This window comes from Silene latifolia, chromosome 8, assembly GCF_048544455.1.
Source record: "Silene latifolia isolate original U9 population chromosome 8, ASM4854445v1, whole genome shotgun sequence".
NCBI lineage: Eukaryota > Viridiplantae > Streptophyta > Magnoliopsida > Caryophyllales > Caryophyllaceae > Silene > Silene latifolia.
In genome coordinates, this window is record NC_133533.1 from 67463950 (window position 1) to 67478442 (window position 14493).

General features: G+C 39.5%; 1 protein-coding gene across 1 annotated transcript; it reads left to right on the forward strand.

Moving 5' to 3' along the window:
• Positions 1–2314: 2314 nt before the first annotated feature.
• Positions 2315–3133, forward strand: LOC141595304 (zinc finger BED domain-containing protein RICESLEEPER 3-like). The gene has a single exon (XM_074415269.1). It carries the CDS (start codon positions 2315–2317, stop codon positions 3131–3133), a length of 819 nt encoding a protein of 272 aa, XP_074271370.1.
• The last annotated feature ends 11360 nt before the right edge of the window (positions 3134–14493 follow it).

Below are 14493 nucleotides of genomic sequence, written 5' to 3' on the forward strand. Positions count from 1 at the left end.
ACCGATTAATGTGGATCAGTTGACAATAAAATATTACATTCCCTTTAGCATTCTTAATATGAGATTTAAACATGTGATCGCATTATTTTCGAGGACACATATTCCAACAACTTTAATAGAAGTACCCTTGCTACAAATTGGGGTGACTTTGAAAAATGTTAAAAAATGCAATATTGAAAAGAACTGCCAAATATCAAAATGCCAATCATCAAAAATGGCAAAGAAATGTTCTCAGAAATTCAAATGTCACAACAATTTGGGGGGGGGGGGGGGACAAATCAAAAGCAAACTACCATTGTGAAACTCATACATCTTGAAACCCTTTCTATCCTTTGATGATCCTACTTTGTTGCATGGAGGAGAGGGGACGACCCTTCTTCTTGTCTAGGCAAGAGGGGGAATTCTGCGATCCAACAGTGTTTCTAACACCATAAGGAGCCTAATCTTGACAAAAGCATTTAGCAATTGAGGATAAAAGTACCCTAGTTTGAAACTACTTGGAGGTGATTTGTTGGTATCCTTTTGGACTTAGTAGCTTGGAGAAATTATATCTACAATGGAGTGTGTACCCTTAGATTGCTTCCCCTTTAGATGATTTTCGCCACTTAGATGAGGAAAGTGTCTATTCTTTTGTAGATGCATCCATTACTTGTTTTGTGTGCTTAACGCTTGGATGTATCGCCATTTTGGCAAGCCCCACCTTGCCTTGTAAGAAGGCATTTTACCCCATAGATGTCTTGTTGTGAGTTGAAGGGGCGGAGTGAGACCTGCTAATTGTCTCACATCGGTTATATTATTATTAGGATAGTTTAAATAAAGTTCTAGTTTTAGTCACCTTTTTACTCGGGATGAGTAAAGGTTCGGTTTGGGATGTTTGATGTGGCTCATATTTATGGACATTTAGTCCCCTAATTGAACCTAATTTTGCATACTAATATAGCATTTCATAGCCATTTTATTCGTCATTTGTTATTGATGATCTAAGATGGACTAGTATGATGAGGAGGCAAGAACGATGACCAAGGATGTATAAATAAAGAGTATATAGAAGGATCATAGGCCTAAAAGCAAGAAAAAGGGAAACAGCAGCTCAACCCGCTCGGGTCAATCTCAACCCGCTCGAGCTGATGCTCAGTACGCGCGTCTTTCACTCGGGATGAGCGGATCCCCTTACAGGACCAAGCGTGCTTCAGGCCAGGACGTGCGGATTTCCTTGGGAGTTGCAAGCTAGGATGCGCATGTCCCTGGGGGATTTGCAAAGCTCTATTCAACACCTAATGTTATTTACTAATCTACCCTTGCTTAACCTAATGATGTACCACTATATATACCCCATTTGTAGTAATCAAATAGGGAGGGGAGAGAGAGCCCTGTTAGTAGAGGCAAAGCTTTCATTAGGAGTAGATTATAATAGATTAAGATCAATCATTCCACAAAATTACACATTAATCTTTCCTTAATTGTTGTTCAAGTTTATTATTGGGTAATTGAAGACTATTGGGTTATTATTGGAGAATTGACAACTCTTCATCAATCGATCAAGTTTTCTTCTATTATTCTTTGCTTTCTATTTGATCATCCTAAGTTGGTACAATTTCTCTACTCTTTATTCTTTATTGTTTATTGTTTTACTCATTCATCGTGTTTAGACTTGTTAATATGATTGACACCCTTGTTAGCATGTTTTCCATGATCATGAGTGAGTAGTATCCTAGCTAGGGTTAATGGGAGATTAGGGGAACTATAACATAGGGGTAGATCCCTACTTAATATAATATGTTTCAATGAGATTGCTTGTTTGTTGAAGTGTTAACCTATGCACATGTTATGTTTGATGAAATGCTAGACTACGAAACCTTGCATTTACAAATCTCTTATCTATTCAACAAGACTTGTAAGACATAAACTAACTGAATCTTGTTAGACCATGCATAGAAGTGACTAGGAGGAAACTAAGTCGGCTTATAGGTGTTGTACAGTCTTGACCAACTCGGCTCCGGGACCCAAATCTTCCTAGGGATTGTAAGACATAAACTAACTCGATTCCACTACAACAATAATTTTCTTGCAACTATGTAAACATGTTTGTATGATCACCACCATGAATCCCCTATGAACCCATAACATCCTAGTGCTTTTAATCATTTTTGTTTTATTGCTTGTTTACCTTCCATTGCTTTTATTAGATTAGAATCATCAACCCATTTCAATTGTGACAACCCTAAGCACAACTACAATTAGATTGAACAATTTGAGTACCCCCGTCTTTTAGGTTCGACCCTGACTTGCTTGCTATGATAGTAGTTGGGTATAAATGTGTTTGAGAGCGGACAATGACACGCTTCATCATGGGGCGAGAATAAAAAGGCAGAAAATTTCCAGAATTCATAAACCCAAGGTATCTAGTAAAAATTTTAAGCGTCAAAGAAGACTCACTTTTCTTGTTTGGAATCAGTTTGAAATACTTGATGAACCTGATATTAGTAGTAATCTTATTCGTAAGTGTAAATCATGTGCTAAAACCTTTATTGCTGAAAGTAAGAATGGAACTGGAAATTTGATAAAACATTTGAAGTCATGCAAAGGGAAATCATATAGAGATATTGGGCAATTTATTTTACAAAACAATTCTGGCTCTTTGGCTGCTAGGACTCCTAAATTTAATTCTGATGAATTTTGTCAGTTGTTGGCCGTTGCCATTGCTAAGCATAATTTACCTCTTCAACTTGTAGAGTATGAAGGCATAAAAATAAATGTTTTTTGTTATCTGAACCCAGATGTTAAGTTTTTTGTTAGGAATACAATTAAGTCTGACATCTTAAGGATGTATAGAATTGAGAAAGATAAACTTATTGGGTTATTAAAAAGAACAAATGGAAGAATTTCCCTTACTTATGATTGCTGGAGTTCTGTCACCACTGACGGCTATATGACCCTCACTACCCATTTTATTGACGAAAATTGGCAACTTCAAAAGCGTGTTCTGAACTTCAGTTTCTTACCCCTTCCCTATAGTGGTGCTGCTATGTTTGTTAAGATCACTTCTTTACTCATCGAATGGGGTATTGAAGATAGAATTATGTCCTTAACTTTGGATATACATCTTCTAATGTTTCTATGGTGGATTTCTTAAAGCCTGATTTGAATTTGATGTGTAATGGCGAATATTTTCATGTTCGTTGTTGTGCTCACATATTAAATCTAATTGTCCAAGAGGGATTAAAAGATATGGATGATGCAGTTGTTAAAGTCAAGGAGAGTGTCAAATATAGCAAAGGATCCCAATCTAGGAAACATAGGTTTTTGTCTTGTGTCCAACACGTTAATCTAGAGTCAGTTCGGGGATTAAGGCAAGATGTTCCAACACGTTGGAATTCCACATTTCACATGCTTGAAAATGCACTATATATCGGAGAGCTTTCAACAATCTTTCCAAAACGGACTTGAATTACTTGCATTGTCCGACCGAAGTTGAGTGGGAGAAGATTGGTAAAATTTAGAGAAATTTACAGTCGTCTTCTCTAGGGCGTAATTCTACATTTATTTTTGTGCATCATGGCTAAGAAATTAAACTCTGACAATAATAAACATCTTACAAATTCTAAGCTTTTATCTACATCGATAGCTATAAGATCTGAGAAAGTAAAAATTTTGCACAAACCCGATGTAGATGTGTATATACCTCATTTCTGCACCTCCCGCAAACCACCCGGTGATGATTGGGCCGCATGTTTGGTACACGGAACGATTTGTGACAGTTCATAAGTTTATCATCAAGTGGTCGCTCAAACACTTGTGTCTACCTCTTAGTCCCCATCTACGCGCCGATACGGTCGTTTCGGCAGTAATTAGAGTACATTTGGAGTCCGGGTCAAAAACGGTCTTCATTTTCGAATAACCGTTTAAAATGCCGAGTCAGAATGTTCTGGAATGTTCCGGATATTTCTATTCCATATTTTGTCCAATATTTTAATCTTTGGTAATATATATCCCGAAATAATCATATAAAATATTAAGGAAATAAGATTAATCCGCTATTCCATAATAGAAACACGAAAATCTTTCTTCCGCAGGAGGAAACCACTTAGGAAAAGACGCAGCAGGTGCTGCGCCTCTTCCAAGAGACGCAGTGCTTGCTGCGCCTCTTCGTCAGTCCTTTTCTGCGATTTTTTCGTATCTTTTCGAGATTCACTTCCAAAGTTTCACCGAAAACCCTAATTTTCGTCGTGTGATTAGTATAAATAGAGACCTTCGGTCTCACATATTTCTCACGCGAGTGTCCGCCCTTCTCTTCTCCCTTTGCATTCTAGACCACGCTCTTGCTTTTTGGCGTCTACGTGCTTGAACTTTCGACCACGTAAGCTCGGATCCTTCTGAGTACCAGCCTCGTTTTGCATGACCGACCAATTTGACCAACTCCACAATCAATCAACTTAATCAATTTGTTTAATTCCTCCTAGAGGGCACTTTCGTCGTACATTCGAGTCGAGCATCACTAAACGTTAACTTAGTTCATCTCGTTTCGTCAAACATGTAAGTCTGAGGGTGTAAATCCTTCTTTTAATTATTGTTATTTATTTTTGTAATCATTTATGTAAGATTTATGTCGAAAATACTTTTAAAACCGATTTATAAAACCTTGTTTTAAACCCTTTTTACGGATTTACAGGAGACAAACGTCGAGAAAGGACGCAGCAACTGCTGCGCCTCTTCGAAGGGACGCAGCACCTGCTGCGCCTCTTCCTGAGGCTGCCGCAGTTCCTGCTTCCTTTCTTCTTCCTTCGTCTTTTGTTTGTCTTATTGTTTTGTTTCGTCCTCAATTGTCCATATTTATTCTAACATAATAATTCTAATATGATAATTTTAACCTGCAATTCATTAATAACTTATCATCATTAATATCCCGACTTAAATCCCTTATAATCCATATTTGCGGGTTTTCGTCATTCAAGTCAATTCCGGTTTTTAGAGGTTCGATTCATCCATATTGAGTCTCTGGAATTCATCTTTGACATATTTGCATCTGTTATTTATCGTCACCATCATTAGTTCGTCATTAATAACCTGTTTAACCTAATTAATTTGTTTTGTGTTATTAATTCTCGTAATTAACCTTATTAATCTTGTATATAATTCGTCCTAATTAGTTTTATCTATGTTTTATCGTTTTTATGACCTCATTCACATGTAAATAATCTGCTAACCACTTCTATCTGAGTCAAATAATATAATCAAGCATTAAAATCACCCACGAATATTAACGAGATGCAGTTCCGGCTTCACAACCAGAACTCAACCGAAGCACGCAAAGAATCTGTTGCGCCTCTTCGGGGACGCGACTCTGCTGCTTACTGTTCCGATTGATTTTTGTCCCTGAATTCCCGTTTCTGCTTTGACCTAGTTTATTAATTATATATTTAATTAACTATTACTTGTATTATCACCTAATTTTTGTTCGTTTATTTATTTATTCTTTTTTTTCCCAAATTATCCATTTTAGATGTATTTTCGACATAAATCAATTAATCCAATGTAATTATTGTAATTTTCTTTATTGTATTTTTATTGTATTTCTTTTATCATATTGCTTGTATGCTCTCACATGTAATCGATCTTAAATTCCTATTTTGACATCAATTGCATGTTAAATTACGTGATAACCGACTTAGTATTAATTCTTCACATGCTAGGATCAATCTAATGAATGTTGCATTGCATGCATATAAATCGACGACATGTCGAGTATAGATAACTTCCCTAATCATTAGTAGAGGCCGCTATCGAGGCGGGCGGGATTAGGTGTTCGATCAAAAGAGCTTCCTAATACGTACCCTCACCCCTTACTCCAGATCTCTGTGAACATCCGTGTTCATTGGCATCCACGAGAGTCATTCTAGACATAGAATGCTAAGGGTAACGAGTTCTTGGTGTTCATGTCACTACTTTGTGTCTTGACATGGCACGAGGTATTCGAACGGTTTCCAATTTTCCACAATAAATTGGTGGCGACTCTACAAATGCAACAAGAAAATCTTGCTCGCTTTTCGCCCCCGTGGGCCCGCGTCCACAGTTTGGCGACTCCGCTGGGGATTAATACATTTACGTGTTGCCAAGGGTGAAACTTGAACAAGGTTAGGGAATAGTTTATATGAGACAGTTGTCGGTTTTCATAACTCGGTCTTCCTAGATCGTTTATTCGGCCTTCCTAGGCCCAACCCAACCCATTCGACCAATCATCCCGTCTAGACGGTCCAAATTCTTATTTGGGCCTAAGGATGGATAGCGATTGACGTTATCCATACCATGGTACTTACTCTTGTTTGTATCAAGGACTTTCACTAATCGAGGAAATGGACTAGGAATCGGCCTTACTCTTGTTTGGTACGAGCCTCTCCACAGACCCCGGGTTTGATTGTTCGGTATCGCAACCCACCCTTTGAGCCAAAACCCTTTTAAATGCACTCAGCATCCCGTTATAATGCCTGTATAAATGCTTGTACCATATATGATCACCATTTCTAAACAAAACCATGATGATTTTTGTAAAAATCAAAATTTCTTTCAAAATGTAAAAATTTCGAACATAAGCCCAATATTAGCGCAAAACCAGTCAAAACTCTGTTCAATTGTCGAGTCAAAATTCGGGCCTCAAAGCCCATTTCAAAACCTCACTTCGAGTCCACTCCTACAACTACACTACAGTTGACTAGGACCAACATTTTCAAACTTTGTCATTTCCTCAAAAAACTCACTTGACACGAGTGGCCCACTCCCACTCTACAAGTCAAAACATTTTTTCAAGTAAGTGTGCTAGAAAGGTCGATCGTGTTTTGATTCGTCGTCAATCTATTGTTTAGTTTCCAAGATGCCTGAAACAAGCGACGTGAGCCACAACCAACCCCTGAATGGTAATGATCAAATCCTAGCCGCGCTAGCTCGTCTCCAAGTCACTCAAGACCAAGTGTATGATCGCCTCGACACAATCGAAGGCCGAATATATACTGTGGAAACAAGGTTGCCTCCTTGAGAAAGTGAAGTGTCTTATGAATTTGTGAATGACTTCGGGAATGAAAATCCTCCTATGGGAGCACATGAGGTTAACCCTCCCGTAGGTATGACTGCAGCTGAGAAACGACTCCAATACTTGGAGGAACAATTGATGTATCTCAAAGGGGATGATATCTATAGGGAAAATAATTGCAAATATGAGGCCGTGAGCTCCAAATTGCCAACCAACTTCAACATGACGGATATCCCTAAATTCAAGGGGCATGAAAACCCTTTGAACCACATCCGTGCTTTCAAGGATTACATGTCTATCAAATGCATTAAACCCGAGATGTTCTTAAGGATCTTTCCTTCATCTCTTGACACTATCCCGAGACAATGGTTCTATTCTCTAGAGCACAAGAAGATTGCTACCTGGGACGACGCCGCAATTGAGTTCGCTAAGCAATATGCGGATAATGCCGAAATCCAAGTCAACATGCGCACTTTAGAGGTTCTTACCCAAAATGACAAAGAAGGTTTCACCGACTTCCTAAGTAGGTGGAGGAAGACTAGTACCCAACTTGTTGAACGTCCAGATGAAGCTACCCTCGTGGAGAAATTCGTGGACAATTTAAAGCCCATCTATGCAAGTCATTTGAGGTACCAAGACCTTCAAAGACTTAACTGTACTAGGAACAAGGATCGAGGATGACATCCGTAAAGGGCTCTTGTCCAAAACGGTAGGTCGTGGATATCAAGGCTCAACAAGTCGTTCTTACGGCTCTACTAGCAAGACTGATGAAGTTAACCTTCTCGAGCCATCTAAGAAGAATACCCCACCAATAAAATTCACTAATATTGGGGACACATACTCTAATGCTCTAAAGAGACTGATGAAACAAGGTAAGCTTCAACCCATAGGCCCTACGCCCGAACCAGAAAATAAATCTAAGTTCTGGGACGAGAATTCGTATTGCGAATATCATAGAGGCAAGGGACATGATACAGAAAAATGCTACAAGCTAAAGAATGTGCTTCAAGACATGATTGAAGACGGTCGCCTACCAATACCGCCTGGGGGTAAGCCTAACAATACTCAGAATCCTCTTGGAGTTCTGATGATTACAAGTGAAGAATCTACCTTAGATTGTTCACACCTCATTTCTCCAGTCGAAGATGAGACCTATGCAGTAGAACAAGAAGGGAACTACTCTACCATTTCCCCTACCATCACCGACTTTATAGCATGGGCAAAGAGCGTGAATAAGCAAGTCTCGGAATTAGAAAGTGTAGTGGCAACCCTACGTGATCCACTTGCAACACCCAAAGAACGTGCGCCACTAAGTTTGTCTCAAAATGCTGCAATGCAAGAAGTAGTAGCCGTGGTTGATGAACTAGTCGACCAAATTATCCAATTGGAGGCCGAGATCATAAGGATGAGAGAACTTGCTACTATCAATGGAGTGTGGGCCGACGATGATGAAGATGAGTATCTCACTGAACACTACCTAGTCAAAGTCAGTGAGGAAATAGTCCAAAATAGTGAGGATCAAGATGTAGACCACCTTAATCGCTCACGGCGTCCATACCAAAACACTTCTCAAAATGGTCCCATAGTGAATGGTCCAACCAACATTGTCACACCAAATGATAACGAAGATACCTCTACTGACCATTTGATAAAACAACTACACAAGACAAAGGCTGATCTTTCAGTCTGGCAACTAGTTGCAAGCTCATTCCCACATCGCCAAGCTTTACTGCAAGCCTTGGCCAAACTAAATGTGGCACATAATTCCACACCCGATGACATGGTCAACTTGGTCTTCCAAGAATCACCTAAGCTAAGTAACCCTGTTACTTTCTCGGATGAAGACTTGCCACCCTTTCGCGCTAATCACAACTTGGCTCTTTTGCTTGAAGAAGAATGTGCCAATGACTTTGGTAGATGATGGCTCGGCAGTTAACGTTATACCTTTGAAAACGGCATACAAACTGGGCATGAAAGAGTCGGATTGAACCCCTACCAACCAAGGTGTTCGCGTATATGATGGTACACGACGAAAAGTGGTAGGACTTGTTAACCTGACCATAGCCACATGGCCGATCGAACGAAAAGTCAACTTCCAAATAGTAGACATTGAAGCATCCTTCAACATATTTCTGGGAAGACCTTGGATTCACGCTTCCAAAGCGGTGACATCCACCCTCCACCAGAAGATAAAGATCCCACTAGATGGCAAAGTGGTGACAATCACTTCATCACCCATCAAAGCAGTAATAGAAAAGAGATCAAGTAACCAAGTACTCGCGGATCCAGTACATGAACTTGGGGGCTTCCATAGCATATACATCATAGAAAGTGAGTTGGCACCTTTATACTTCAATCCCTACTCCAATTTAGTGGTCAACCACATACTCAAATCCCAGGGATACTTCCCGGGAATGCCTTTGAATCCTACCCAAAGGAACACTTTCGCACCCTACAAAGAAGGAAACTCACAAAAGATACCACTTGGATTAGGGTACAAACTCAGTAAAGAGGAAGCCCTCGAGATGCTCGCCCAAGTTCAAAACCATAAGAACGTGGGAATCCAAATGCGACCCTATCTCCCTACCCTAAATGGATACTTCGTTAGGGAAGGAAGTCAAGAACTCTTTCATGGATTTCCCGAACCTTAGCACTATCTCGAAAGGAAGTTAGCCGGAATCGAGATATTTCACTTTTGCTACTTCATTCCTCCAGGAACGGTTCCTACCGTCAAAACTCGTCAAGCACCTTGCTTAGAGGAACAAGTTGTTGGCCTACTATTTGGGGAAGACCGATTTATTAGAGCCGCGCAGGATGAGATCATTACCATGATACTTCAAGACGATCATTTCAACCCTGCCGCATTGATCACAGAAACCAACTCAAATCAGCAGAAAGGATGGAGAAAATCGATCAAGTGAACGAACAATCAACGAAGACTCTTCAAGCTCACCACTGGAGAAGGAGATATGTTCAAAGGAGAACCAGAAGATGATGAGTTCGAGTCAGAGTCGAGTCGGAGTCAGAGTCAGAGTCTAGAGAAGTCCCTAGAGAGTATTCTCATGTCGTCACTCCCATTCCCCTTGTTTCTCCTAGCTTAGCATCAAATAGTAACAGTAGTTCGGGAAATGTCCCAACAGCTGTCCCTTTACCGCCACTGACTACATAACAGATGGCTTCTTTGTTTCAACTTTTCTCCAATTTTAATATGAATAAATCAGATTCTGCTTACTCTTTGTGTTATTCTAAATGCAATTCTGTTTACGATGATAATGAGGATGACCCAGACCCAGACTCAATCAAAATACCTCTTTACATAGCCAAAGAAATACTACAAGAGGGGGAAAGGGGGCCAGTAATAGAAGATACTGAACCCATCAATGTAGGAACCGAACTAGAACCCCAAGAACTTAGGATAGGGACAACCTTAAGCCCCGCCGAGAGGGCCAGTTTCATAGACCTCCTACACGAGTTCAAAGACGATTTTGCTTGGTCCTACAAAGACATGCCAGGGATCGACAGGGACATTGCAGAACATAGAATCCCGATTAAACCAGGTTTCAAACCCGTAAAACAGAAGCTTCGACGAATGAGGACAGAATGGGCTCTTAAGATTAAAGAAGAAATCGACAAACAATTCAAAGCCGGGTTCATCAAAGTTTCCGAGTACTCAGACTGGGTAGCTAACATAGTACCCGTACCCAAAAAAGATGGGAGAATCCGGGTTTGTGTGGATTTCAGAGACCTAAACAAAGCAAGTCCCAAGGATGACTTTCCTCTACCACATATCGACATATTGGTGGATAACACAGCAGATCACGCGCTATTGTCCTTCATGGATGGATACGCAGGATATAACCAGATCAAGATGGCCATAGAAGATATGCATAAGACCGCTTTCGTCACTCAATGGGGCACCTAATGCTACACGGTTATGCCATTTGGGTTAATCAATGCCGGAGCTACATATCAACGCACCGCAACAACGCTCTTACATGACATGATGCATAAAGAAGCGGAGGTATACGTAGACGATATGATTGTCAAGTCCAAGGATAGAAAGGGGCACATTGCGAACCTTCGCAAATTCTTCTCAAGGCTACGAAAGTACAACATGAGACTCAACCCTCAGAAATGTGCACTCGGGGTAACATCTGGCAAATTCCTGGGATACGTTGTTAGCCAATGAGGAATAGAAATAGACCCTTCCAAGATCAAATCTCTAATCGAAATGCCGTAACCTCAAACAGAGAAAGAAGTTAGAGGATTCTTAGGTAAGATGCAATACATAAGTCGATTCATATCGAAACTCACCATGATTTGTGAACCTATCTTCAAAAAGCTAAAGAAAACAGATCACACCATGTGGGATGATGACAGTCAGAAGGCATTCGACCGAATCAAGGAGATATTATCCAAGCCACCAGTGCTCATGCCACCTCAACGAGATCAACCTCTTGGTTTATATCTCACGGTAACTGAAACAGCCATGGGCGCCATGCTAGCCCAAACCGTAGGAAAAGAAGAAAGAGCTATCTACTACCTTAGTAATAAGTTCTTGGAGTACGAGTTCAAATACACACCACTCTAGAAGAAATGCCTCGCTCTTGTGTGGGCAACGAAGAAGCTACGCCATTACATGCTTAGCTACTCCGTCAAAGTATACTCCAAAATGGATCCTGTCAAATATCTCTTCGAGAAACCCGTTCTCAATGGACGCCTAGCAAGATGGACCTTGATGCTCTAAGAATTCGATCTCAAGTATATACCCCTGAAAGTTATAAAAGGGCGCGCCGTTGCCGAGTTCTTCGCAGAAAATCCCATCATTGATGCACAAACAATAGACAACTGGTCATTTCCGAATGAAGATATACTCCAAACTGATATAGACTCCTGGGACCTTTATTTTGATGGGGCATCGAACTTGAGAGGATTTGGAATAGGAGTGCTGCTCATTTCTCCTGAAGGCGAGCATACACCAATATCTGTCAAACTCGACTTCGAGGCGACAAATAACGCGGCAGAATATGAAGCTTGTCTCATCGGATTACAAGCAGCAGTAGGTTTAGACATCAAGAATCTTCGTGTACATGGAGATTCATCTTTGATCATCAACCAAATTACAGGATCTTGGAAAATTCAAAGTGAAAGCCTAGAACCCTATCAAGCCAGATTAGACCAAGTGGCCCAATTTTTCGATCAAGTAACATACCTACATCTACCTCGAGAGGAAAATCAATTTGCAGATGCTCTTGCAAAACTTGCATCTTTGATTAATATGCCGGATAATATGGTAGAAATGCCTTTATGCATCGAACGACGGTCAGAACCGGCTTACGTGCACCAAATTACAGAGGAAGAAGAAATTACAGAGGAACCTTGGTTCCAAGCAATCCTGAACTTCAAGCTCAATGGCACCTATTAACCGGATATGGACAAGAGGGGACAATGTGCTATACGCTTACTAGCTTCCCAATACGTCCTCATGCAAGGAGAATTATACAAAAGAACGCCTCTTGGTATAATCCTACGTTGCCTTGATCATTCACAGGCACGGAAAGTGATGGAAGAAGTCCATGATGGAGAATGTGGCCCTCACATGAGTGGACCAATGATGGCAAAGAAAATCACACGTTTAGGGTATTATTGGACCACAATGGAATCCGATTGCATCAAGTATGTCAGACATTGTCATAACTACCAGATATTCGGGAATGTGCAACATGTCCCTCCTTCATTACTCTACACCATGACATCTCCTTGGCCATTTTCTGCTTGGGGAATTGACATTATCGGAAATATCACACCAGCCGGAACAGGAGGTCACTGTTTCCTTCTTGTGGCTATCGACTATTTCACCAAATGGGTAGAAGCGGCTTCCTACACTAGTCTCACAGCCAGGAACGTGGCAAATTTCATACAAACCAACATCATCTGTCGATACGGTTGCCCACATGAGATCATTAGTGACAATAGGTCACATTTCCAGGCTGAGACTGAGCAATTGCTAGCCAAGTACAAAATCAAGCATCACCACTCCTCGCCATACAGACCACAAACTAATGGTGCGGTAGAGGCGGCAAACAAGAACGTTGTCACAATCCTCAAGAAAATGATTGCCAACTATCGAGATTGGCAAAGCAAGATACCATTTGCCTTATGGGGATATCGCACATCTGTAAGGACGCCCACTGGGGCCACCCCTTTCTATTTGACCTACGGCATGGAAGCCGTGCAACCAGTCGAGCTCGAAATACCATCTTTGCGTATTTTACTCGAAAGTCAAATCCCGGAAGCCGATTGGAAGAAGGATAGATATGAAGAACTCATCCTCCTGGATGAACGAAGATTGCGCGCATTACATAATGTCCAAATATATCAGGCACGTATCAAACGAGCCTTCAACAAAAGGGTTAAGCCAAGGAATATAAAAGAAGGAGACTTGGTCCTCAAATCAATTAGAGCTCTTTTACCTGTCAATCCACGAGGAAAATTTAAACCTAACTGGGCCGGACCATTTCTAGTCAAGTCCATACTTTCAGGGGGTGTGGTTAGGATCACAGACTTAGATGGAAATGAATTTGCCAACCCGACAAACCTCGACCAATTGAAACGTTACTATGCCTAGAATAGGAACAAAACGCGCCTCGCGTAACCTCACATGTTGCTCCTGTGGCACGAAATAAACGGCCCCTGGCCAAGCTAAATAAAGCTAAAGTCACCTTGCTCTTGCATTTTGACAATTTGTCATCCTCATATCATCAAATAAATTGAATTGCACTTTAGGAGTAAGTAAAAAGCTCATGCTTATTTTCTAGTTCGCTACAAGCTCTTGCTTAGAACAATTATTCTTTTATGTTTACTTGAACTACACGCAAGGGTTTGATTTCAGTTTTTAAATGAATACGTAGGCAATCCTTCACAGGATACAACCCATTATTTTAAATGTAAATAGAAGGACATTTGCATATGCATTTGGAATTCGACAAGAATAATAATAGAAAATCCCAGCGGTTTCATAACCAATCAACCTCTTTTATTTCATTTCTTTTAATACGCTACATAATAGAAATAAAAAAATTAAAGTAAAAAAAATAAGCTAGGATTCTAAAAACCCCACCTTCTTATTACAAATAATAATAATAATAATAATAATAATAATAATAATAATAATAATAATAATAATAATAATAATAATAATAATAATAATAATAATAATAATAATAATAATAATAATAATAATAATAATAATAATAATAATAATAATAATAATAATAATAATAATAATAATAATAATAATAATAATAATAATAATAATAATAATAATAATAATAATAAATAATAAATAATAATAATAATAATAATAATAATAATAATAATAATAATAATAATAATAATAATAATAATAATAATAATAATAATAATAATAATAATAATAATAATAATAATAATAATAATAATAATAATAATAA

Coding starts and splice junctions, on each gene's coding strand:
- LOC141595304 (XM_074415269.1), top strand. CDS start 2,315: ATGTGTTTGAGAGCGGACAATGACACGCTTCATCATGGGGCGAGAATA.